Consider the following 27,320-nt stretch of genomic DNA (forward strand, 5'->3'; position numbering starts at 1 on the left):
TGAGAGGGAATGATATTAAGGTATAAAACCAAGGCATTTTGAAAATTGATCAGAGAAACTGCCATAGAGCTGGGGATCTAACTGCCCATCTAACATCTTGCTCTGAAAGAAATAAGTCACTATATATCAAAATGTACCTTGTATTGTGAAAGCAGTAAAAAGAAGACAACCCAGGGAGATCATTAGATGGAAGATTGACAATACAGGCATTTGTGGACTTGAGATTAAGTTAATGTAATGTTGAATAATTGCTTTATTAGAGCAGCATTTTTATAGAGTTGGGGTCAGATAGTAATTAGTTAAGGAAAAGAGGACTCAAGATTGTTAATAGTTTTCGTTTAGTGTCCTGTTAGGAAAATAAATTGTTATTTTTCTTTAAATAGTGGAAATTAGGAGTTCTCTTTCATTCCCTCACACTTTTAACAGATTATGAGTTGAGGTGAGCTTTTCTGGGTGTTTGGTTTTAATTAACAGTGGAGTTTGCATTCTGCTTCGTAACAAGTGTCAGCATAGGTTTTTTGACCAAATTCTGGAGTGAATGTTTGCGCCCACCAGCCACTCTGCTCCTGACAACATTCTAACTCTAAGGTATAAATGCTATTTCAAAACTAAGTGTAAAATTCAATAATTGCTTGTCAGAGGCAATTATTTATATCAATGAAACTGGAGGGAAGCAAGAGTCAATTGAATTTGAAGTCACCAAAAGTGTTAAGTGCAGTAAAGTGGGGTTGAGCAATGCCAGAATAGGGAAATGAATGAAACAATCAGCTGGAATGGATTATCATTGATTAATACAATTGATTAATACAGTTGCAAAGAGCCATTTTCCAGAAACACGATAACCACAGTTATCAATTTCTGTCTTTTTTATTATTAAGCTTATTCAGTTCTTGGTTAACCCTGAGGATATATTGAAATGCTGTAGTTTCAGTTATTGGCCATTGTCTGAAAATGAAAGACATGAGAGGAGATGTTAGTAACAATGATTAAACAAAACAAAGATGCTAAGATCAGCAGTTTGATAGGCTAATGCTTTCAATTTTTAAGTCCACTTTGCTTAAGTTACAAAGCAGCCGAGGATGAGGTTGTCAGGGTGTAATCTGGACTGAAACTATTTAGGATGGAATTTCAGTAGCCCATTGTAGGTTTTCCTTTCATCTCTCCTCTCTGCCATATGGAAAGCCTTTGGCCTTTGCTCAGCGACTCTCCACAATGACAATGATTGGGAATGCAACTGAATGAACAATGCACTATGTGTTCCACCATTCTATGACACTGTGTTCCTCTACAAGATGGAATACCACTGGATATGTCCATACACAAATAATGACCACTTGGAATGGAGCCATTACCACTGGAACACTGTGTTCCACATCTCTGTGCCTTCAGGAGTAAACAAGAGAAAACCAGATGTGGAAAAATCCAACACAAAGCTGAAAATTTTCCCCGTCACTGTCTAATTTGAACAAATGTATAGCAAAGTGAAAGTGTCAGTGCCTCTGAAATCTTGTTGAGTCGTTTCTTTCTTTGAATATTGGTCACTTCAATCGTGTTGCTTTTGAGGGTTTTCTCACTAACCATGATATTATGGCAGGCTTATGGTATTAAGCCAAGGATAGTGAACATAAGGAGAAAATCATATCCTCTCATCAGATTTTAAATAAAAAGTTACATTTTTTGGCACAAAAGTAAGCGGTTGCTTTTTACAGAAGATCGACTTTTATAAATGTATATGCAGTGTTCCCAGATGTTCTAAAGGAAAGTAGTAAAATGTTAGCAGTTCTTTTCAAATAGTCTTTCTTACTCAAGTTTCCTTGCCTTCCTGTGCAGTATTTCCTAATACTGCCGGAGCTATACCAGTCTGAGTTATAGGACTTCGATGTTCCAAATTTAAGAATTTAATCATCCCAGTTCCTTAATATCACTAAAAGCTAACATCTGGACTCTGGATTGAAAATTGTTGATCTCACTGTAAAATAACAAGCTATCTAACACATACTTATAAAGAAGTCACATATACTGTGTTTGTCCAAAAGTAACTCAACTCCACCATTAAGCTAAGCAGATGAATAATCCATCAGACAACACTTGCATTGAGTGAAGACTGGGGCAAGATTCTGATGGGAGTGATTCTTTTATGAAATTCCCGGTTATTAGCAAAATAATTAAAGGAGCCTCCATGAATATAAAAAAAACCAGATTTGCACTATTTTTGTCCCAGTTTCCTGCTGATTAGTGTCTTGCTCACCAAATCTATCCAAGAATTAAAAGCTGACACTCGAGTGAAGACTGTCGGTTTCTTCAAAGTGTTGCAGCCCCAAGCTGATCCAAAGCTGACTACGCCATAAGCATACCACGATCCATCAGCACCTTGGCAGTTCAAAGGACCACCTGAGTCCCCCTGAATTAATAGAAGATATAACAGGTTAGCTAATTGAAATATTAGGTATTAATATCATTACTATACCCTTCCTAAACTGTAGCCTCAACCAAGACTTAATAAGATCATACAAGTCCAAAGCAGATCTACCACTTCAACTCTTGATCCATGTTTGTAATTTCAGAGATGAGGAATATTCTCCAAATCATGATTGCTTGTGTGTACATTCACATATATACAGGTAAATTGAGTTATACATTTCAGTGATGTATAACTCGTCCATGCCGACCAATTTTCCCAAACTAAACTTGCCTGCATTTGACCCATATCCCTCTAAACCTTTCCTATTCATGTGCCTGTCCAAAAGCCTTTTAAATATTGTAGCTGTACATATATCTACCATTTCCTCTGGCAGTTCATTCCACATGTGCACCACCCCTTTTCTGAAAAAGTTTAAATAATTCTCCTTTCACCTTAAAAGAATACCCTCTGGTTTTGAACTCCTCTACCCTGGGGAAAAGATCTTTGCTATTCACTTTGTCAATGCCCTTCATGATTTTACAAACCTCTATCAGGCATTTGTCAATGTTTAGCATCCAGTGGAAAAAGTCCCAGCCAATCCAGCCTCTCCTTATAAGTCGGCATCATGCTTGTAAATCTTTTTGGAACACTATGCAATTTAATAATATCCTTCTTATAGCAGGGCAGCCAGAACTGTACACAGTACTCGAGAAGTGATTTTAACCTGACATTCCAACTCCCAGATTCAATAGTCTGAGCGCAAGAATGCATTTGGGACATCAGCTCTTTAATACTTGGATGGCCTCATTTTATCATCCTTTGGTTTCCTGAAAAGTGTTTTTTGTTGTCTCCGTTTACTATTGATATTGAAGGGTGAGGGTGAGCAGCCAGAAATTGTGGTACATATTGGCACCAATGATATAGCCAGGAAAGGGATTGAGGATCTGAAAAGTGACCACAGAGAGCTAGGTTGGAAGCTGAAGAGCAGGATGAGTAGAGGAGTGATCTTGGGTTTGCTTTCGGTGCCACAAGATAGTGAGATGAGGAACAGTCAATGAGTGCGGCTTAACACATAGCTGCGAGGCTGGTGCAGGAGGGAGGGCTTCAGATACCTAGACCATTGGGATGCCTTCTGGGGAAGGTGGGACCTGTACATGAAGGACAGGTTGTACCTGAACTGGAGGGGCACAAATGTCCTGGGTGGGAGATTTGCTTGTGTGGTTCGGGACAGTTTAAACTAGTTTGGTAGGGGGGTGGGAACCAGAGCTACATATCTGAGAGGGGGATAATTGTATACGGGGCAGTGGCAGGATGTAGTGAATTTATCGGGAAGGTTTCTCACACGAAGAAATAAAGGGATCAGTTAAAGTGCGTCTCCTTTAATGCAAGGAGTGTCGGAGATAAGAGTGACGAACTTACAGCATGGATCAGTACTTGGGGCTACGATGTTGTGGCCATAACGGAGATGTGGGTTTCACAGGGGCAGGAATGGTTACTAGATGTTCCAGGGTTTAGAACATTTAAAAAGAACAGGGAGGGTGGAAAAAGAAGAGGGGGTGGAGCATCGTTAATCAGAGAGTGCATCACAGCTACAGAAGCAAAGGTTGTTGAGGAAGGTTTGTCTACTGAGTAGTATGGGTGGAAGTTAGGAACAACAAGAGAGCAGACACCTCATTTGGGGGTTTTCTACAGACCCCCTAATAGTAGTAGAGAGATTGAAAAACCCATAGGCTGGCAGATTTTGGAAAAATGCAGATGTAGCAGGATTATTGTTATGAGTGATTTCAATTTTCGCAATATTGACTGGAACCTCATTAGTGCAGGTGGTTTGGATGGAACCGTTGAGGTTTTTGTCAAGTGTGTTCAGGAGGGTTTTCTTGTTCAGTGTGTAGACAGTCTGATGAGGGGAGAGGCCATTTTGGATTTGGTGCTCAGCAATGAGCCAGGACAGGTGTCAGATCTCGTGGTGTGAGAACACTTTGGTGACAGTGATCACGACTGCCTCACATTTTCCATCGCCTTGGAGAGGGAAAGGAGCAGTTACCAAGGGAAGATATTTAGTTGTGGAAAAGGCAATTATGATGCTATCAGACAGGAGTTGGGAAGTACAGACTGGGAGAAAGTGAGGACTGCAGATGCTGGAAATCAGAGCTGAAAATGTGTTGCTGGAAAAGCGCAGCAGGTCAGGCAGCATCCAAGGATCAGGAGAATCGACGTTTCGGTCATGAGCCCTTCTTCATGCCTGCAACGTCGATTCTCCTGCTCCTTGGATGCTGCCTGACCTGCTGCGCTTTTCCAGCAACACAAGTACAGACTGGGAGCAATTGTTCCACAGAAAGGGCACAGCAGACATTTGGAGAGTGTTTAAGGAGCAGTTGTTGCGAGTGATGCATGAATTTTGTTCCACTGAGACAGGTAAGAAGGGGTAAGATTAAGGAACCTTGGATGACGAGAAAGAGGAGCTTCTCGTCGAAAGGAAAAAGGCAGCTTACGTAAGGTGGAGGAAGCAAGGATCTAGTACAGCTTTAGAGGATTACAGGCTTGCTAGAAAGGAGCTCAGAAATGAACTGAGGAGAGCCAGGAGGGGGCACAAGAAAGGCTTGGCAAGAAGGATTAGGGAGAACCCAAAGGCATTTGACTCATATATGAGGAATAAGAGAATGATCAGGGAGAAGGTAGGGTCAATCAGGGAAAGCATAGGAAACTTTTTTGTGGAGTCTGTGCAGCTAGGGAAAGGCCTAAATGAGTTTTTTGCTTCAGTTTTCACTAAGGAAAGGGGTCTTGTTGTGAATAAGAATTTTGGGAGCTGGGATACAGGCTTGAACAGATCAAGACTGATGAAATTGATGTGCTGGAAATTTTGGCAAACATTAAGATTGATAAGCCCCCAGGGCCAGACCAGATTTATCCTCGGTTGCTCCGGGAAGTGAGAAAGGAGGTTTCTAAGCTGCTGGCGAAGATCTTTGCTTTCTCACTCTCCACAGGAGTCGTACCGAAGGATTGGAAGGAGGTGAATGTTGTTCCTCTTTTCAAGAAAGGTAATAGGGAAATCCCTGGCAATTACAGACCAGTCTGTCTTATGTCTGTGGTCAGCATGACTATTTGGAAAAGCATAGCATGATTAAAGGCAGTCAGCATGGCTTTGTGAGGGGCAGGTCATGCCTCACAAATCTTATTGAGTTCTTTGAGGTGACAAGACAGTTTGACGAAGGTTGAGCAGTGGATGTGGTGTATATGGACTTCAACAAGGCATTCGATAAGATTCCACATGGTAGGCTCATTCATAAAGTCAGGAGGTATGGGATACACGGAGATTTGGCTATCTGGATTCAGAATTGTTTGGCCGACAGAAGGCAGAGAGTGGTTGTAGATGGAAAGTATTCTGCCTGGAGGTCATTGTTGAGTAGGGTCCCGCAGGGCTCTTGTCTTGGGCCTCTGCTCTTTGTAGTTTTTATAAATGACTTAGATGAGGAGGTTGAGGGGTAGGTTAGTAAATTTGCAGATGACACAAAGGATGCAGAGCTGGGCTGAGAAATGGAAGATTAGATTACTTACAGTGTGGAAACAGGCCCTTCAGCCCAACAAGTCCACACTGCCCCGCCGAAGATGGAGTTCAACCTGGATAAATGCGAAGTGATGCATTTTGGAAGGTCGAACTCAAATGCTGAATATAGGATTAACGACAGGATTCTTGGCAGTGTGGAGGAACAGGGGGATCTTGGTGTTCAAGTACATAGATTCCTCAAAGTTGGCACCCAAGTGAATAGGGTTGTTTAAAAAGCATATGGTGTTTTGGCTTTCATTAACAGTAGGGTCGAGTTTAAGAGCCATGAGGTTTTGCTACAGTACAGTTCAATATTGTGTCCAGTTCTGGTCACCCTACTACAGGAAAGATACAGAGGCTTTGGAGAAGGTGCAAAGAAGGTTTACCAGGATACCGCCTGGACTGGAGGGCTTGCATTATGAAGAGAGGTTGACTAAGCGTGGACTTTTCTCTCTGGAGAGAAAGAGGAAGAGAGGTGACCTGATTGAGGTATACAAGGTAATGAGAGGCATAAATAGTCAATAGCCAGAGGCTTTTCCCCAGGGCAGGATTGACTGTCATGAGGGGTCATAGTTTTAAGATATTATGAGAAAGGTATAAAGGAGATGGCAGAGGAAGTTCTTTACGCAGAGTCGTGAATGCATGGAATGCGTTGCCAGCTGTGGTGGTGGAAGCAGGTCATTAGGGACATTTAAGTGACTGCTGGACATGCAAATGAATAACAGTGAATTGAACAGTACGTAGGTTAAGTTATTTTATTTTACATTAGGATTAATCCTCGGCACAAAAGGTCTGTTCTGTGCTGTGCTTCTCTATGTTCTATATTGTGTCATGTTCCACAGTCATTATTATCAATATATCTTTAAGAAACTCAGTATGTCAGTATGCCTTTAAGAGGGTGTGTTCATGATATCATCAATGCACTGTGAAATGTGACCAAAATCTGTTAAGATCTCAGGCTCCATCTTAACTTGGATCAACTGAAGCATGAGATGCTATTGGAAGCACAGTGTCTGTTGTGACTGAAAAGCTAACATTGGCCTAGCTACTTAGGTATCTGAGTAATGTTTGTGTATAATCATTAGCTGTAATAAATACCTTTTGGACTCTTCAGTATTACAATATCCACACAGATTCTCAGGTTACAAGAGATAACATAAGGATTGCTGCACTAGATAAACACTCCCTTGGGGACAAATAGCAGAGTCAGGAGCTATAGTTGACCTTTCTGTTTCTGATGCTGGGCTCAGATCAATATAGATATTTGCAGAAATAGATTGAGAGATGGTGAGCTGGGTCTAAGCTCTTCAACAGCAAAATTGTAGGCAGCAGGAAATTATCTTGGATCTGAAATTTTGGGCCAACAAAAAAAAAGTTCAGAGGAGTAATGGCTTTATTAATAATGATAAAATGGAGAAGGGTAGGACAGGTTGCAAGAAAAAGCTAGATTTGCTGCTGGAGCTGACAGGAAGATTACCTGTCAAAGGACAAAATGTTTCTTTTAACTGAAACATGACTGTTAAAACATTACTTCCCAGATATGAAGAAACTTGACATTGCTTCAGCCATTACTAGATCCCTACCATCAACCTTGAGGTGACTATTAAAAGGATTAGGCTTGAATCTCAGGAGGTCTTCACTGCTTCATTACAATGTCAAGATATTCTAGAACAATTTACAGCCAAAGAGGTACATTTATAATTTGTCACTACTGTAGTTTGACAATCAGTGAGCAAGATTCCACAAATAACATGTAATAAATTCCCTCCCTACCCTTATTTGTGTTCCACAGAGACCCTTCCCTCTGTGACTCCCTTGTTAGGTCCATATTCCCCCACCAATGACCCGTCACACCTGGCACCTTCCCCTGCCACCACAAGAGGTGTAACATTTGCACCCACACATCCCCCCCTCAACTCCATCCAAGGCCTCAAATGATCTTTTCTCATTCAGCAGAGATTTTCCTGCACATTCACCCACCTCACTACTGTGTCTATTGCTCACGATGTGGTCTCCTTTACAACAGGGAGACAGTACGCCAACTTGGGACATCTGTGGGACATTCATAATGAACAACCCCACTGCGCTGTGGCCAATCACTTCAATTCCCCCTCCCACCTCCCCAAGGACATGCGAGTCCTGGGTCTCCTCCACTGCCAAATCTAAGCCAACCTGGAGGAAGAATGCATCATCTTCCGCCTTGGGACCCATCAAACACACGGCATCAACATCAACTTCACAAGTTTCCAAATCTCCCCTCCCCCCGACCCACCAAACCGGCACCACCCTCTTGACTTTCCCACCTGTCCATCTTCCTTCCCACCTATCTGCTCCACCCTCCCCACCGAACTATCACAATCACCTCCCACCCACGTTCCCCTATCGCCTTCCCAGCTACCTTACCCCCCACCCCCTATTTTTCTCTCAGCCCCCTTCCCCTGCCCCCCCCAACATTCCTGATGAAGGGCCTGTGCCTGAAAAGTCAACTCTCCTGCTCCACGGATGCTGCCTGACCTGATGTGCTTTTCCAGTACCACACTTTTCAACAATGTAATAATGCCGAGATAATCCATTTTGACGCATGTTGGATGAAGGAGACACCAAACATCAAGGAGTACTTCCCTACACTCCCTCAAAATAGATCGTAGAATCAATTACATTCACCTGAGCAGGGAAATGGGCCTTGGTTTAACTCCATATCCAAACCAGCTCAAAGCTGACAGTGTAATACTGCCTCAGTACTCAAGGCAGTATTGCACTTGAGTCTGAAGCTATATTTTCTGCGCATACTTTTTGAACGGGACTGGAACATTCTAATTGAGAGGCAAATAAAAACCCACAACTTAAAAAGTGATTGGTTTTACAGGACTGATAGCTCTTCTCTCTCAATTCACAATTTCACCACAAAACATAATTAACGGAATGAAGTCGGAATTACGTACGTTACATCCAGATTTCTCAAAACCTCCAGCACAAATCATGGTCGACTTCACATTGCTACCCCACCAATCGTTTTGCTGGCAGGTCTGATGGTCAACGATTGGTAGAAAAGCCTGTTGTAGCTTTGAGGCGAGTGGCCCACCAGCTGCAGAATTCCAGATATAAATGTTCATTCGTTAGGAAAACATTACCATCGCAGTAAATAACAACTTACACAATATGATAGTCAGGTAGCTGTAACATTTGAAGCTTAGGTGTGGGGAAAACCTGAGGAGCATATATTCACTCTCTCTTGATGGCTGTGCACACTTCCATAACGTACATTCCACTAAAGGTAAACTCGCTATCGTCTTATTGGCTGCTCTGTCATCAGGGAGCTAGCTGACAGGTGATGGTTTAGCATGAGAGTTACGATGCCTCGGGTGAGAAGGCTAGGAATGAGAATCCTTCGTGATAACCGCGGGTGGTGCAGGAATTCGCCTATACTGTCAGCATCACTCTGTATTGCAGACCATCAGGGAAGCCAACTTCCCATCTATGGACTCCATCTACGCTTCTCATTGCCATGGAAAGGCTGCCAACGTTATCAAAGACCCTTCCCACCCTGGGAATATTACCTTCCAACCCTCTTCTGTCAGGCAGAAGATAGAGAAGCTTAAACATACATACCAACAGGTTCAAGAACAGCTTCTTCCCTGTTGTTATCTGACTGCTGAATGGACTTCTTAAATTTCAAATCTAATGTTAGTCTTGCTTTTGTGCACCTCCAGTGCAGCCATAGCCTTGTATGCCTCGCTCTGTCTAAACACTCTATGATCTGTATATCCCTGTATCTGCCTGTGCTGCATGCAAACCAAACTTTTTCACTGTACTTAGGTACATGTGACAACAATAAATCAAAATCAAATCAGCTGTCCAGTTTGGTAAACAAACCCAACACCCATTTAACTATAGCGAGTCTGCATCTGCTATCTGATATGAAAGTAGCAACATAACATTCACACTAGGGATAACGTTGAAAGAATTTAGTAAGAGTTGGGTCATAGCATGAAGGTTTAAAAATAAAGTAGGAACATTCTATTCTTCATGCATGACCAAGAACATCATGGATAGAAACAGGAATGAACCATTAATCTTTTAAGCTTGCTTCAGTAAAATTATAGATGCCTCACCTCCATATTCCTGCATTATCTCAATCACTTTTAATTCCATTAATATTCAAAAATTCATAAATCTCTGTCTTAAATATATTCAACACATGTCTATGGTCCTACGGAGTAAAGTATTCCAATAGTTCTCCATCCTCTGAGAAAAGAAACTTCTTACCTCAGTGAGGTTTGAATGAGCTTGTCTCTCTTCCTCTAAATTCTAGGGAATATAGGCCGAGCCTCTCAATCGTGCTGATAAACTTACATTGCACTGCGTATACTCCTCCAGGGATAAGGAAACCAAAGTTGTATACAGTCCTCCAGGTATGGTCTCACCAAGGCCCTTCATCACTGTAGTTTGACATCTTTATGATACAGGCGAAAGTGAGGACTGCAGATGCCGGAGATTAGAGTCAAGATTAGAGTGGTGCTGGGAAAGCACAGCAGGCCAGGCAACATCCAAGGAGCAGGAAAATCGATGTTTTGGGATTCCTGATGAAGGGCTTTTGCCCAAAACATCGATTTTCCTGCTCCTCGGATGCTGCCTGACCTGCTGTGCTTTTCCAGCACCACTCTAATCTTGACTCTTCTTTATGATATACTCCAATCCCTTTGTAATAAAGCCTAACAAACCATTTTCTTTTTGGATTGCTTGCCAAGCCCCATGCTATCATCAAGTTTCACAAGTGAATAATGCCATTACTGTTATACAGCTCAGCCATAATCTAATAGAATGACAGCACAAATTCAAGGGGTTCGCATACTATTAATGGATTCTGACCATGTAATTAATATAAAGTCATCCCTGGAAATAAAATCCCTTTTGGGGGCAATTTCCATCACAGCACTGGCTAACTATCATTTATAAATGCTATTCTGATTCTGCTACAAACAAAGATAGACTTTTGCAAAAGTTATATTCCCAGAACTGAGCTTCGTGGCCTCAGTGTATATCAGGAATGAAAATCAGGATGCACCGGGAATATTCCATCCATCAAAATATTGAATAAATAATGTCAAAGAGCAGACTGGACTCCACACTTTAATCTAAAAGATCTAAAAGTAATGTATTATGTTTGACATATTTTACAAAGGTTCTAAAATGTCTCTGCTGTAGGCCAATCTATTTATTTTGACACTGGACTGTGGATCTTGGCCTTGAGAACACTTGTCATCACTCTTCATCAATTGTCTTTTCACTGTGTCCAAGGGTCGCCCATTATGGCTCAAGTCACAATATCATTATAAGATATGGCTAAAAGGCAGCTTCGAGAGATCTACCTCAGTTAGTGTGAGAATTGAATCTTTGCTTTTGGCATCATCCTGTATCAGCTTCAGCCATTGAGCTAATTGAATTAACTAAACCCTAGATGTTGTTTGCGTGTTCTTAAGTTAATCTGGAATGGGAACTCTGTCTGAGGAGTGGATTGTTTCAGCACAATGGAAGTAATAAACTGACTTGAAATTGGTCTGTCCTAAAGAAAGATTCTTCTTGGTGTAGAAGTGGATGGTCCCATCCTTCAACTAGTTCATTTCAGGGCATTGGGGTGAAACCCTGAGATGAGAACATTACTGGATGAGGCAAGAAATAAAACTCAGTAGAACAAAGAATAATTCTCAGGTCAATGAAGCAGCATTAGAAAATTGATGTCATGTTTGAATATCACCACAAAGATTTGAATACAAATGCAGGCTACTTACTGTACAACCTGCCCCAGCCAGTCACATAGCAGGGATAATTATTTTCAAAGATATCACCGGCTGGAGGAACACAGGCAGGCTTCACTTTGTCACTTAAGGTTGCAGGTTTGGAAAGTTTGATCAAAGCAATGTCATTCCTAAAATGAAAATAAAACTGAGGGAGTTATTTCGGCAATTGTTCCAAAAAGGCTCTGCGCAACTGAACAGTTGAATGCAGTGGCTACTGCTTTAGCTACTCCTAAATAAATTCCTCTGGGAACGTGGTGAGCTCTCTTCTTGAATTGCTGCAACCAATGTGGTGCATGAACATGTGCAATGCTTTTGCCTGTTGTGGTTTGCTTGGCCATTTTAGAGTTAGCTACACCATTATGGAACAGGACTTATGGATAGAACATACAAGCAAGGATCACAAATTTCCTCCATTTTTGGATGAGTTTCAGTTATTGTTATTCATAAGACCAGAGTTATAATTCCATTTAAACTCGCCAGCTTCTGTGATTAGATCTGAACTCTGAAATGTATGTTTAGGTACATGGATTGTTAGCCCAAGACTGTAACTGACATGCCACCATCTGCACTACCAGAATAATGCACAGAAGAGACCTGTGAATCAGCAGGCTGGTGAGTTGAGAGTATAGCAAATGTGCCAAATGAGCTGAAAGTGCTGAGGTTTCTCTGGAGTCTCAATCAATTGCAATAACATATTGCTGTTCCTTCAGTTGTTGGTTCAGGATTTAGAAACTCCCTTGCTAACAGTACTATGTGTGTCCCTGCACCATATGGACTGCAATAGTCAAGAAGTCACTTTATCACCATTTTCCCAATGGCAGTTGCAGGTGAGCGACAAAGGCAGGCCTATCTAGAATTGGTCACACCCCACGAAGGAATGATAAGTGTTGAGAAAGGCAGTCTACCAACTTCGGGGATTTGGGACATTGAGGGAAACAAACTTGGAAAGCAATAAAGGAAAAAGACTTAATCCACTGTTAAAATAATTATTGTCCAGTCTATAAATTGTTAGAACATTTCAGTTTATTAAAGGTGCTACAGAAATGTCATTTTCTGGACTTGGTACTAACACTAAAGCAGAACATTGTCATTGTGACAGAATTTTCTTCTACAATTAGATTGGGAAAGGGATATAAGTCTGTTCCATGAAGTTGGGTCAGTATTTCCATATTGTGTAAGAAAGCAGATTTAGAGAGATTGGATATCAGCCTACAGTCAAACATATTATAAACACTCACAAAAAAGACTGGAAAGCTGCAAGTCTGGATCACAGTCCATGCAAAGTAATTAATCATCTCTGTCCATCCCCAATCCCTTAATCTTCTATCTCACCCAGCTCAGCTATTTTCATTTTTTCCAGAAGAATTTAACAAAACTGCCAATTCTAACATGGAAGGAAACTATCTCGAGTTTAAAATTAAAAATAAAGTATAATGATATAAACTTAAGTCTCGACAAGTTATCTTTCTCTTTATATAACTGGGAAGATCATGGATAGAATTTAGTGGAACCCAATGGATGGAGCACAAGGGTCGAGAGTCAGAAGGGAGCAGCCGTATCAGATTCCCCGCATTGGGAAAACTGTCCCCAGTTAAAATCGGGATGGGAAAGGTCTGATGCTGGAATTCTGCCTGTTGCTGGCAGGATGTCAATTACGATTATTAATGAGCTTTTTGAGAACCATTATCCCAGAAACTTGCATGGGCCTGTCAATGGGTGTCCCTATCTATGTCTGATTGAGGAACCTGGCATTGGGAACATACAAGCAGGGGCAGGAGCAGGCTATTCAACTCCTGAACCCATTCCACCATTCAGTAAGGTCAATACCTGATTGTAATCTCAAATCCATATTCCTGCCCATCCCTGATAGCCTTTCTTCCTCTTCCTTACAGACAATCATCCATGTCTGAATTAAAGACTCCACCTTTTCAGGAAGATATGATGTAGAGATACCGGGGTTGGACTTGGGGTGCACAAAGTCAGAAGTCATATGACACTAGGTTAGAGTCCAACAGGTTTATCTAAAATTACAAGCTTTCAGAGCACTGTTCCTTTGTCAGGTGAGGTTGGCACTTTGAAAGCTTTTGGTTATAAATAAACCTGTTGGACTATAACCTAGTGTCGTGTGATTTCTAACTTTTTTGTGAAGAGAGTTCCAAAGACATATAACCAACTGTGAGAAAAGACTTTGCAATACCTTGCCTCATGTTTTAAATGTGTGAACCTTTATTGTTAAACAGTGACCCCAAGGTCTGGTTTCTCCCGTAGAGGTAACATCCTTTTCACATCCACCTTGTCAAGGTCCCTCAGGATCTCATCTGCTCCAATCAAGTCACCTCTTACACTTCAAAACTCCAGTGGATACAAGCCTTGCTTGTCCAACCTTTCCTCAGAAGACATCTTACTAATTCCACCTATTAATCTGGTAAACCGTCTCTTTCCAATTTGCGTCCTTCCTTCAATAAGGTGACAGAGTACTCTAGATGTGGATTCACCAGTGCCCTGAATAACTGAAGCATAACATCGATAGTTAGGGGGACAGATAGGAGGTTCTGTGGGGATGAGAGAGACTCACGGTTGGTGTGTTGCCTCCCGAGTGCCAGCGTCCGTGATGTCTCTGATCATGTTTTTGGGATCCTTCGGGGGGAGGGAGAGCAGCCCCAAATTGTGGTCCACATTGGCACCAACGACATAGGTCGGAAGAGAGATGGGGACTTGAGGCAGAAATTCAGGGAGCTAGGATGGAAGCTTAGAGCTAGGACAACAGAGTTGTTTTCTCTGGTTTGCTGCCCGTGCCACGTGCTAGTGAGCTGAGGAATAGGGAGAGAAAGGAGTTGAACACGTGGCTACAGGGATGGTGCAGGAGGGAGGGTTTCAGGTTTTTGAATAATTGGAGCTCTTTCTGGGGTAGGTGGGACCTCTACAAGCAGGATGGTCTTCATCTAAACCAGAGGGGTGCCAATATCCTGGGTGGGAAATTCGCTAAAGCTATTAAGGTGGATTTAAACTAATACAGCAGGGGGATGGGAACCAAAATTGTAGGACAGGTACAGAAGAGGATGAGAGTAGGGAGTTCCCAAATCAAGTATCTGACACTGGCGAGCGAGAACCTGGTTTGAAGTGTGTGTACTTCAACGTGAGGAGCATCCAAAATAAAGTGGGTGAACTGGCAGCGTGGGTTGGTACCTGGGACTTCGATGTTGTGGCCATTATGGAGACACGGATAGAGCAGGGGCAGGAATGGCTGTTGCAGGTTCCGGGATTCAGATGTTTCAGTAAGAACAGAGAAGATGGTAAAAGAGGGGGAGGTGTGCCATTGTTGATCAGGGACAATATTACAGTTGTAGAAAGGATGTTTGGGGACTCGTTAACTGAGGTAGTATGGGCTGACGTTAGAAACAGGAAAGGAGAAGTCACCATGCTGGGAGTTTTCTATAGGCCTCCGAATAGTCCCAGAGATGTAGAGGAAAGGATAGCAAAGATAATTCTCTGTAGGAGTGAGAGAGGCAGGATAGTTGTCATGGGGGACTTCAGCTATCCAAATATTGACTGGGATCACTACAGTACGAGTACTATAGATGGGTCAGTTTTTGTCCAGTGTGTGCAGGAGGGCTTCCTGACTCAGTATGTAGACAGGCCTACAAGGGGTGAAGCCACTTTAGATTTAGTACTGGGTAATGAGCCTGGCCAGGCGTTAGATTTGGAAGTAGGTGAGCACTTTGGAGACAGTGATCACAATTCGGTCAGGTTTACTTTAGTGATGGAAAGGGATAGGTGTACTCCACCGAGCAAGAGTTACAGCTGGGGGAAGGGAAATTATGATGCAATTAGGAAAGATTTAGGAAGCATAGAATGGGGAAGGAAACTGCAGGGGGTGAGCACATTAAAAATGTGGAGCTTATTCAAGGAAAAGCTCCTGTGTGTCCTAGATAAGTATATACCTGTCAGGCAGGGAGGAAGATATAGAATGCGTGAGCTATGATTTACTAAGGAAGTGGAATCCCTGGTCAAGAAGAAGAAGAAGGCTTATGTTAGGACAAAATGTGAAAACTCAGTTAGGGTGCTTGAGGGTTATAAGGAAGTCAGGAAAGATCTAAAGAGAGAGCTCAGAAGAGCCAGGAGGAGACACGAGAAGTTGTTGGTGGACAGGATCAGGGTTAAGGCTTTCCATAGGTATGTCAGGAATAAAAGAATGACGAGAGTTAAATTAGGGCCAATCAAGGATAATAGTGGAAAGTTGTGTGTGGAGTCAGAGGAGATAGGGGAAGCACTAAATAGATATTTTCTGACAGTGTTCATTATAAAAACTGAAAATGTTGGTGAGGAAGATACAGAGATGCTTGCATCTAGACTAGAAGAGATTGAGGTTCACAAGGAAGAGGTATTAGAAATACTGCAGAGTGCGAAAATAGACAAGTCCCCTGGGCCAGATGGGATCTATCCTAGTATCCTCTAGGAAGCAAGGGAAGAGATTGCCGAGCCTATGGCATTGATCTTCAAATCATCATTGTCTACAGGAATAGTACCTGAGGACTCGAGCAAATGTGGTTCCCTTGTTCAAAAAGGGTAGTAGAGACAACCCCGGTAATTACAGACCAGTGAGTCTCACTTCAGTTGTTGGTAAAGTATTGGAAAAGGTTATAAGAGATAGGATTTATAACCATCTAGTAAAGAATAATCTGATCAGGGACAGTCAGCACAATTTTGTGAAGGGTAGGTGGTGCCTAACGAATCTTATTGAGTTTTTTGACAAAGTGACCAAACAGGTAAATGAGAGTAAACAGGTTGATGTGGTGTATATGAATTTCAGCAAGGCGTTCGATAAGGTTCCCCACAGTAGGCTATTATACAAAATGCGGAGGAATGGGATTGTGGGAGACATAGCAGTTTGGATCAGTAATTGACTTGCTGAAAGAAAACAGAGGGTTGTAGTTGATGGAACATGTTCATCTTGGTGTCCAGTTACTAGCAGCGTACTGCAAGGGTCGGTGTTGGGTCCACTGCTGTTCGTCATTTTTATAAATGACCTGGATGTGGGCTTAGAAGGATGGGTTAGTAAATTTGCGGACGACACTAAGGTCGGTGGAGTTGTGGATAGTGATGAAGGATGTAGTAGGTTGCAGAGAGACATAGATAGGATGCAAAGCTGGGCTGAGAGGTGGCAAATGGAGTTTAATGTGGACAAGTGTGAGGTGATTCACTTTGGCTAGAGTAATCAGAAAGCAAAGAACTGGGCTAATGGTAAGATTCTTGGGAGTGCAGATGAGCAGTGAGATCTCGGTGTCCATGTACACAGATCCCTGAAAGTTGCCACCCAGATTGACAGGGTTGTTAAGAAGGCAAACAGTGTTTTGGCCTTTATTAATAGAGGGATTGAGCTCTGGAACCATGCGGTTATGCTGCAGCTGTACAAAGCTCTGGTACGGCCACACTTGGAGTATTGTGTACAGTTCTGGTCACCACATTATAAGAAGGATTTGGAAGCTTTGGAAAGGGTGCAAAGGAGATTTACTAGGATGTTGCCTGGTATGGAAGGAATGTCTTATGAGGAAAGGCTGAGGGCCTTGAGGCTGTTCTCGTTAGAGAGAAGAAGGTTGAGAGGTGACTTAATAGAGATATACAAGATAATCAGAGGGTTACGTAGGGTGGACAGGGAGAGCCTTTTTCCAAGTATGGGGACGGCAAACACAAGGTGACACAACTTTAAAGTGAGGGGAGATAGGTATAAGACAGATGTCAGAGGTAGTTTCTTTACTCAGAGAGTAGTAAGGGTATGGAATGCTTTGCCTGCATTGGTAGTAGATTCGCCAAATTTAAGCGCATTTAAGTTGTCATTGAACAGGCATATGGACGCACATGGAATAGTGTAGGTGGGATGGGCTTCAGATTAGTATGACAGGGTGGTGCAACATCGAGGGCCGAAGGGCCTGTACTGCGCTGTAATGTTCTATGTTCTATGTTCTATATCCATACTTTTGTATTCAATTCCTCTCGCAGTAAATAATATTCCAGATTACTTGTTATACCTGCATACTAACCTACAATTCAATTGCTGGGACATCCAGATCCCTTTGCTTTTCAGAGCTCTTGCAACAATCTCTCACCATTTCGATAACATTTTGAAAATTCTTTCTGCTGAAATGGACAATTTCATATTTTCTACATTAGATTCTATTTGCCCACTCATTTAACCTATCTATATTACTCTGTAGCTTCTTATGTCTTCTTCGGACCTTAGTTTTCAATCTAACTTTGTGTCATCATCAAATTCAGACACTGTACTTGCCATCCCTTCATCCAAGTCATTTATATAATTTGTAAACAGTTGATGCCCAAGCACTGACCCCTGTAGTACTGCACTCACCTTGCCAAGCAGAAAAAGATCCATTTATATTCACGCTCTGTTTCTGTTAGCAAGGGGTAGCATGGTGGCTCAGTGGTTAGCACTGCTGCCTCAAAGTGCCTCAATTCCAGCCTCAGTCTGTGTGGAGTTTGCACATTGTCTGTGTGGGTTTCCTCCGAAGCTCTGGTTTCCTCCCCCACAATCCAAAGATGTGCAGGTTAGGTGAATTGGCCATGCTAAATTGCCCATGGTGTTCAGAGATGTGTAGGTTGGGTGCATTAGTCAGGGGTAAATGATAGGGGAATGGGTCTGGGTAGGTTACTCTTCAGAGGGTCGGTGTGGACTTGTTGGGCTGAAGGGCCTGTTTACACACTGTAGGAATTCTAATTCTGTGATTGCCAATATGCCAACCTTACACCATGAGATTTTATTTCCTGCAATAACCTTTTGACGTGGCACTTTATCAAATGCCTTCCGGAATCCTAAGGACAGTATACCCATTGGTTCCATTTTATCCACAGTCTATGTTACTTCTTCAAAGAGCTCCAACAGATTGGTTTCACAAATCCATGTTGACTCAGCCTGATTAGATTGAAGTTAGTTATTGCTTCTACAATAACAGATCCTAATGTTTACCCTTTGAGAGATGTTGTTAACTGGCCTGCTTTCCGTCTTCCTTTCTTCATTTTTGATTAAAGGAATTGCATTAACTACCTTCCTCAAATCCAAGGCAAGGAGTTGTTCCTGAAAGCCAGGCCTGCCTTTGTATCTGATCCCTTTGCTCCCCTGGTAGTTTGATGGATAGAACCAAATTCTAAAGTTTGTTTGTTTTCTTCACATGCCACTGTACAGAACCAAATTGCTTTAGTGACTATGTTTTTTTTAATGTATAAAGTATGTATATTTGAAATAAATAAAAGGTGATCCATTCCCACAACACCCATCCTGCCCTCACCCTCCACCTGAGTCTGGGTCTTGGGACATTACAGCCATTGTTCCTAGTGCTGCTGCCTCAATAGAAGGTAGCCTTTGATTGGCTGGCAGCTCTTCTGGGTGAGATCATAGAATCCCTACAATGTGGAAACAGGCCATTTGACCCAACAAGTCCACATCGCCCCTCCAAAGAGTGTCCCACCCAGATCCACTCCCCCACCCTATTACTCTACATTTACCCTGAATAATGTACCTAGCCTACACATCCCTGAACACTATGGGCAATTTAGCTAACCTGGATATCTTTGGACTGTGGGAGGAAACTGGAGAACCTGGAGGAAACCCACACATCCACGGGGAGAATGTGCAAACTCCACACAGACAGTCACCCAAGGCTGGAATCAAACCCAGGTCCCAGGTGCTGTGAGGCAGCAGTGCTAACCACTGAGCCACCATACCTCCCAATCCATCTTTAAGATTCCGAACCCACTAAGGGCCTGATTACATGAAAGTCCTAAAGCTGGTCAGCAAAGTCCCTGAGGGCTCTTAACCTGAGTCAGGCCTCTTCCAAAAAACTGAGTTGGGCTAGGGGGCGAGGGTGAGACTGGATGGGTTCCTCTCCCTAAATCCTGTGCTTGGAATGCTTGGAAGGAAAACCAGTGAAATTGGTGAATGAGACAAATGAATCAGACTCATTCTGTAAGCTGCCAAACAGGGATCCAGCAGGATCAGGATGTTCATTTACAAATATTGTCCTTTCTTTCCTGGTTTTCCCCACCGGGGGAGATTGTGGAGTACACAGTGTGGGAATTGATAACCTTAACCTGCTATTTTCCATCCACCTGGACATTTCATTTTGATAAAGGGACTGGCGGATTGCAGGAATTCAGGGAAGTGCATTAAAGATGATTCCTGCACTGAAATCAAGTGTTTAATTAGATTAGATTACTTACAGTGTGGAAACAGGCCCTTCGGCCCAACAAGTCCACACCGACCCGCCGAAGCATACCCACCCAGACCCATTGCCCTACATTTATCCCTTCACCTAACACTATGGGCAATTTAGCATGGCCAATTCACCTGACCTGCACATTTTTTTTTGGATTGTGGGAGGAAACCGGAGCACCCGGAGGAAACCCACGCAGACACGGGGAGAGTGCAAACTCCACACAGTCAGTCGCCTGAGGCGGGAATTGAACCCGGGTCTCTGGCGCTGTGAGGCAGCAGTGCTAACCACCGTGCCACCGTGCAACTGGAAGCTCAGGATCTTTTTGATTAAAAGATGTTTTTCACCAACACAGATCTAATATTTCTTATGTAGTCCTGACCTATACTTTGTTTTATAAGGCTCCTGTTAATAGTAGGTGAAAGTGAGGATTGCAGATGCTGGAGATCAGAGTCAAGATTAGAGTGGTGCTGGAAAAGCACAGCAGGTCAGGCAGCATCCGAGGAGCAGGAAAATCGACGTGTTGGGCAAAAGCCCTTCATCAGGAAAGGCAATAGTACTGTATCATGTAAATTGTTCTTGTTGTTCCTGCTGGGTCATAGATTCACCTCACCGCTGTTAAAACTGCAAATGAGTTGGATGATTGAATGCAGACTCAAGGCTACCAACTTACCCACAGGTCAGGCAACTAGGGTTCCACTCTGGGTGAATGAAAATCTTAGCAGCATATATAGTCTCTTCTGAACCTTCATGCACATCCCTGTCATATTCCCCCAGCACCACACGGTAGGACCGGCCTGACCTTCAAAGATAAAATGCGATATTAGCATGGTGTAAGAAACTCGCAATAATGATATTGGGGTACAGCATCAGAACTATGGGGGTGGTGGAAATCTACAGCCAATTTCCCAATCCTCCAAGAGTATGGAAGACAGAAATACCCTCGTAGGCTTAGCGGGCTGTTGGTTATAACTGCTGTAAAATTTACATGAACTTATTGCCTGTTCTTTGAAACAGTGAATCATCCTGGAAAAGTGCCTACTGTAAAACCCTGGGCAGTAGGATGTTACACAACTATAAGACACCTTCAGTGGTCTATACTGGGAACAGTGCTTTGCATATGCTTCTCACTCAGAGTAGGCACTCACTGGATGCAGTGCCCTGCTGTCACAACCCAGTTCCTGTCAATCAGGCTTCCTCCACAAGTGTGAGAATAATATGATCCAAGGTCCACTTCCAAGGAGATCTACCAATAAATCAGAGAACATTATTCCCAAGAGAATGAGGGAGAGGGGAAGACAGCAGATTCACACAAGTCAGGTATCATTACATACATCAGTCCCACAGGGGCCCAATTCATTATCAAATAGCCAGGTCCATTTGAGGTCACAATGAAGAAAGTTCTGTTTGATCCTGCTTTTTCCTGTTCCTCTACACATCCTAACATGGTCCATGAAAGGAGTAAAGGTCAAAAAGCCCTATCAGGATTCAGAAACCTGGGCCTCCCGACTGATATTAATTTCCATATTAATCGCGAACCTAAAGAGCGTTTTTGTTCTGATTTGCCGTTATCTCTTCATGTCCACTTATCCACCCCCCCACCCCGGCACTCTGCACACCCCACGTTGATCGGCTTTCTCCTTCTTCTGCTTAAGCAAACACTTGGCTACTTCACCCAAGGGATCATTCTCCATAGTGAGAGGTGGTGAGCATCGAGGCTGTTTGATTGTGAAGGGCATTGTCAGCAGTCACACTTACAGCATCTGTAATGTAGTCAGTTTTCCCCAGGGCTTCACAGTCAATCACAATTTGACACAGAGTCATGTGGAATTTTACCAGGAGGCAACTCCTGGTGCCTTTTTGCATTTGAGGAGAAAGTGAGGACTGCAGACGCTGGAGATCAGAGCTGAAAATGTGTTGCTGGAAAAGCGCAGCAGGTCAGGCAGCATCCAAGGAACAGGAGAATCGACGTTTCGAGCATAAGCCCTTCTTTAGCCATTCCTGAAGCCATTCCTGAAGAAGGGCTTATGCCCGAAACGTCGATTCTCCTGTTCCTTGGATGCTGCCTGACCTGCTGCGCTTTTCCAGCAACACATTTTCAGCCTTTTTGCATTTGCCATCTCTACCAGTGTAAGGTACTGTGCTAGGCTCTTTTTAAGTAGTTCCCTACCAACAATCTTCCTTAGTCTTAGGCCTATATCATGGTGAGTGTTAGTGGAGTCAGTAGTCAGGGGTGGGGTTGGAGGGGAGTGGGGATAGATTTAAGGTGAGAAGTGGAATGCTAAGAGGAGAGTTGAGGAGAATGGTTTTCACTCAGATGAATGTGGGAGTCTAGAGCTCGTTGTCCCAAAGTATGGTTGAATCAGAAACTCTTGTAATGTTTAAGAATATAGAAACACACTTGCATTGCCATAGCCTCCAGGGCTTTGTGTCAAAAGCTGGAAACTGGCATTAGTGCAGTCATATCTTTGTTGACCAACACAGATACGATGGGCTAAATGGTCTGTTTCTGTGTGTAATCATCTTTGTATCTGTGAAGATACACCACTGTGGAGTATCTGGAAAAGAGGCACTATTGGTAGATAACAAAAAGATTTCTTACATGAGAGCAATAAGTACAATTACATTTGCTTAGCCCTGACTGAGCTGGTTACAGATACATCAGATCCCTCTGAAATCTACAGTCTCCAGTCATAGATTTTGCGAAACATCATTGCAATGGGTGGAGCCAATGAAATATGAAAATTAACTCCTTCAGAACCATTACCTTGCATAACAGTAAGGAGAGCAGCAGCGATAGGTTTGGAAGCCAAGCAGCAGCTAAAACAAGAGTATGAATGACAACATGGAAGCAATCTTAAATTCCAACATCAAACCTGAATTTTGCTGTTTGGGTATGCTTTCTTTGAACCTGCTGAGATTGTGAAAGGGCTTTTATAAAGGCAGATCCTTATTTATTTCTTTTAAACCTCTGCTCAGCTAAAACAGATGCACTTTCGAGGAGTATTTTCCAAAGTAGAGATTGACAACGACAACCCTGGGCAATTCAGATCCCCTTCCTTATTTAGGGGCAAGAAGGTCATTTATGTAACTTCTGCTGCTACTCCAGCTGAGATTAACTAACTCATCAGAGGCAAGGCATTGAAATCAAGATCTCTTGACTGAGCATCCTATCTAGCAGGAAGGTGTGGGAAAGCTGAGAGTAATCCTTTCCTGCCTGCCACAACGTCCCATCTGTAACTTACCTGCCAGGGCCAGCTGTAAGGTCTCGCATCGATTCCATTTACAACCCTTGTCATATAAGGTGGGTAGCTGGGATTTCCACAGGCATGGGCTGAAAGACAAGTATTGGTCCCATTTACACCACTATCTGCAGTATGGAGCATTCTTATCTTGAAAGCTGGTAATTAGATCTTAAAGAAAGTTGGAAGACAGGTAAAGTTCAGAAGCTATGCCAAGGTTATCTCTACAGTAGGGTAAAAGGGACAGGCTCAGTTGGGTTGAGAGGGAAATTTGTGAGTGATCTCTACTCCTCTGAGAATAGACCTTAAAAAACAGTTGTCTCATTCCAGGAGCCACATAGACGATAGTTTTTTTTATTGTTTCACCTTCTGAACAATTAAGATGAAGATGGCACAAAAACTTTTGTTGTCTGTATTTATCCTACAACCTCTTTAGCATTTGTTTGCAGTATATAAAACAACTATGAATGTGTATTTCATCTCCATTGTAATTCAAGTATGAAAACAAATGATGTTGTCCCTTTTGTCATACTGAACTATTCAGTTTGTCCTCTGATTTCACTTCCCACCAGTTCTTTTTCAGCGATGTGTATCTGGCATTTGGCAAGTGGTGAATGGAGATAGTTTGGCTGGGCAATCTAATGGGGATTACAACATTGGGATGCTTTTAGCTTGGACAGAAGTGCAACATTATTTTCCTGTGCATGTCTGCAGCTGACTTGTAGAGATATCATTTCCAGAAAACTGCAAATATAAACATCAGCTACCTGTTGCCATCTTTGTCATGATCAGCTTTGACATGAGTTTTGCAACAGGCTGCTTCCTTCTCTCATCAGTGAAGTTATACCACAGCAAAATGCATAGTTTAAAGGAAGCACAGGTATACATTGGAAGCATTTCTCAAACATTTTTTGTATTAACATATCCACAACTTGGATAGTATTTTACACTTTCCGATTTTTGAGCACCCACAAATATTCCAAAACCAGGTGAAAAGCAATGAGGTGCAGGATACAGCTTTCCCTGCTCTGTTGCAAAGCTATGTCCCAGTCTGAGGTAGGAGAGAAACACATTCTAAAGAAGACCCCCCAATAAGTGTGACATGACCCAATCCCGTACCCATTGCCCTGTGGTGTCATTGAGCAAGAACGCCAATTGCAGCTAAATTATGCTCCGTTTGTGGTTGAGGAAAATTTCCGTATTTCTGCTTAAATTACAAATTTAGAACATTTCTGATCAATTAGGCCCAACAACACTTCACACATTAGGCAACTCACCACCGACCACAAGCAGAAGGACGAGAAGGGCTTCCATCATGTTTCTTAGGCACTGATGAAATAAATCAACAACAGGCATTTTATATCAATTCCCGCACAAGGTCAATCATTACCTTTCCAGAATATTAAATTATTCTTTAAAAATATTTAAGCACACCCTATCATTCTAAACATTGATGCTGACTCTGTAGATATGTGCCAAGGTTACAGTATTTTTGTTTACTTTATAAAATCTGAGGACCAAATTTATTTGACTCACTCACTGTGGAACACTGAGCTAGGTGTTGGCAGCAAGTAAAATATCTGCCACATTGCATTTGAATGGCCCAATGAATATCTTAAAAGTCAATGTTCATTACAGTGCCATAAGTATTGGACTGATTTAAAACATATTAGTCAGAATGGATTGGTTGGAATGAAGGGTGTGGTGCTGGAAAAGTACAGCAGGTCAGGCAGCATCCAAGGAGTAGGAGAATCGACGTTTCAGGCAAAAGCCCTTCATCTGGAAAGATTACTGATGAAGAGCTTTTGCTCAAAATGTTGATTCTCCTGCTCTTCGGATGCTGCCTGACCTACTGTACTTTTCCAGCACCACAATCTCAATTCTGATCTCCAGTATCTGCAGTCCTCACTTTCGCCTAGTTGGGCTGAAGAGTCTGTTTCTTTACTGTATGACTCTATGACTATGTCAAGTTAAAAAAGCTGACTTTTCCTTCACATTTTTTTATTCCATCTTTCTGAAGCTTTCTAAAGGCAGCATCATTCTGCCGTTTACAACTCCTCTAAGCACCTTTGTTTCTTTACACTTGCCACATTATCGCTCCTCTTGACTGTACACCACCAACTTTTTGTCAATAAGCTCTCCTGTTTTCTGCCTGATCACATCTTTCCCTTCACTCATTTTCCATCCTGCCCCATTTCACTTACATATAACCTATTACATTTCAAATTTTTCACAGCACGGATGAAATGGCAATGACCCTGACTGACCTGTTGAGTATTTATAGCATTTTTGTGAATATTGTGTGCTGCAGCTAACTTGAAATTGACAGTTTTTCAGTCCAGTCTTCTTTTCTCTTTAAAAGTTATCCTTGAAAGTCGACGTTGTGAAACTTAACAGACTTCAGAAAATATTTACAAGGATGTTGCCAGGGCTATAGGGAGAGGCTGAATAGGCTGGCGCTGTTTTCCCTGGAGTGTTGGAGGTTGAGAGGTGACCTTATGGAAGATTATAAAATCCAGAGAGGCATGGATAGACTGAATAGCCAAGGTCTTTTCCCTGGGGTGGGGGAGTCCAAAACGAGAGGGCATAGGTTGAAGGTGAGAGGAGAAACATTCAAAAGGGACCTAAGGGCAACTTTTTCACACAGAGGGTGGTGCATGTATGGAATGAGCTGCCAGAAGAACCGGTGGAGGCTGGTACAATTGCAATATTTAAAAGGCATCTGGATGGGTATATGAATAGGAAAGGTTTGAAGGGATATGGGCCAAATTCTGGCAAATGGGTCTAGATCAATTTAGGATATTTGGTTGGCATGGACGAGTGGATGGAAGGGTCTGTTTCCATGCTGTACAGCTGTATCACTTCAATAGGCACAGATTGTCTTTCAGTGAAAGATTTAGATTATCATTGTCTGAACATGCGGTCAGACAATGAGTATCAGCTGATTTTTTGATTGCAGAGAATTTCTTATTCCTCTGAATGTTTGGTCATTTGATGAAAACGAGTAAATAGGAGCTTGAGTTAGCGTTCAACCTGAGAGATGACATTTTTGACAGTATAGTGCTGACTTGCTATGTCAGTCTAGATTATGCATGCAAGTCTTAGATCAGGATCTGATTCCACCATTTTCTGATCTGGAATCACATTTAGCTAAAATTCTGGGGAATTGAGAAATAAAAGTTCACAGAGAGAGACAAGTTTGAAAGTTCCCTCTAATCTTTTTCTGTCCCAAGTCTGTATCATGTTTAGCTGGGGGAAAGCAACTCTTATCTAAAGTATACAAGGAAATCAAATAAAAGTGCAGAAAAGCCTCAATGTTCTCACAGAAAGAGAAAAACGTGGGATGGAAAGTAACAGGAGACATCTGTGTCTGAGTGACTTAACCAAAACAAATAATGCCGGTGCCAACTACTTTAATTTATCTGACCCACATACAAAGGACTGACAGCTGTCAGAAAAGAGGATTGACAGTCACAGTTATGTGGATAAATCTGTTTGGCTCACATGGCATTCAGGAAAGATCTTGGCCTTCTGGCTAGATAGAGGATTCCATGGCTGGATCACCATACATGGAACCAATGAGCCGGACTTGACCTTAATCAAGTCAACCTTGCAGTTTGCACATTTGAAATTGAATAATCGAAAGAAAATAATGGGGGAAGAGTTTGCACATTGAGGAGTGCATGGCCTTAGGCAAAAGTGAGGAGAGTAATGTCAGCAAAAATATTAGTATGCGGAATAGTTCATCAATTTAAGTTCCTGCAACCCTCCAGAACCAACTTTCCATTTTAATTACCCCAAGTGTTTCACTCACGCAGTACAATGTGGTGCTAACTGAAGGTAAGGACTTCTAGCACAGCTACCAGAAAGGAGTTTGCTGTGCTTACAATTCAGTCGCTGGTTTATCATTTTGAGAAGCTGGTTAACCTCTAGACGTTTCCTGGTGTACCTTATCGCTCTGGAAAGTTCACTTCACACAGAGGAAGTTTTTGCTCGCATCGTGTTGTTTATGACAGCAATTGTTTGGCTGCAGTTATGGCTGGTTTCCTTCAGGGCTGGAGAATAATGCAGAGCAGCAAGGAAGGCACTCCCAGGACAGGAGCTATGATCAGC

At 42.4% G+C, this 27,320-nt stretch overlaps 1 protein-coding gene across 1 annotated transcript; it reads right to left on the bottom strand.

The window, feature by feature from the left end:
• Window positions 1–900: 900 nt before the first annotated feature.
• Window positions 901–24,524, bottom strand: LOC140486854 (proproteinase E-like). The gene is made up of 8 exons (XM_072585909.1): window positions 24,485–24,524; window positions 23,211–23,299; window positions 21,114–21,211; window positions 20,639–20,767; window positions 11,735–11,871; window positions 8,888–9,030; window positions 2,249–2,401; window positions 901–945 (listed from the first exon to the last, which is right to left on the bottom strand). Exons 1-8 carry the CDS (start codon window positions 24,522–24,524, stop codon window positions 928–930), a joined length of 807 nt encoding a protein of 268 aa, XP_072442010.1. The 3' UTR covers window positions 901–927.
• Window positions 24,525–27,320: the final 2,796 nt, after the last annotated feature.

The sequence above is a fragment of the Chiloscyllium punctatum genome, chromosome 16 (assembly GCF_047496795.1).
Source record: "Chiloscyllium punctatum isolate Juve2018m chromosome 16, sChiPun1.3, whole genome shotgun sequence".
Taxonomy (NCBI): domain Eukaryota; kingdom Metazoa; phylum Chordata; class Chondrichthyes; order Orectolobiformes; family Hemiscylliidae; genus Chiloscyllium; species Chiloscyllium punctatum.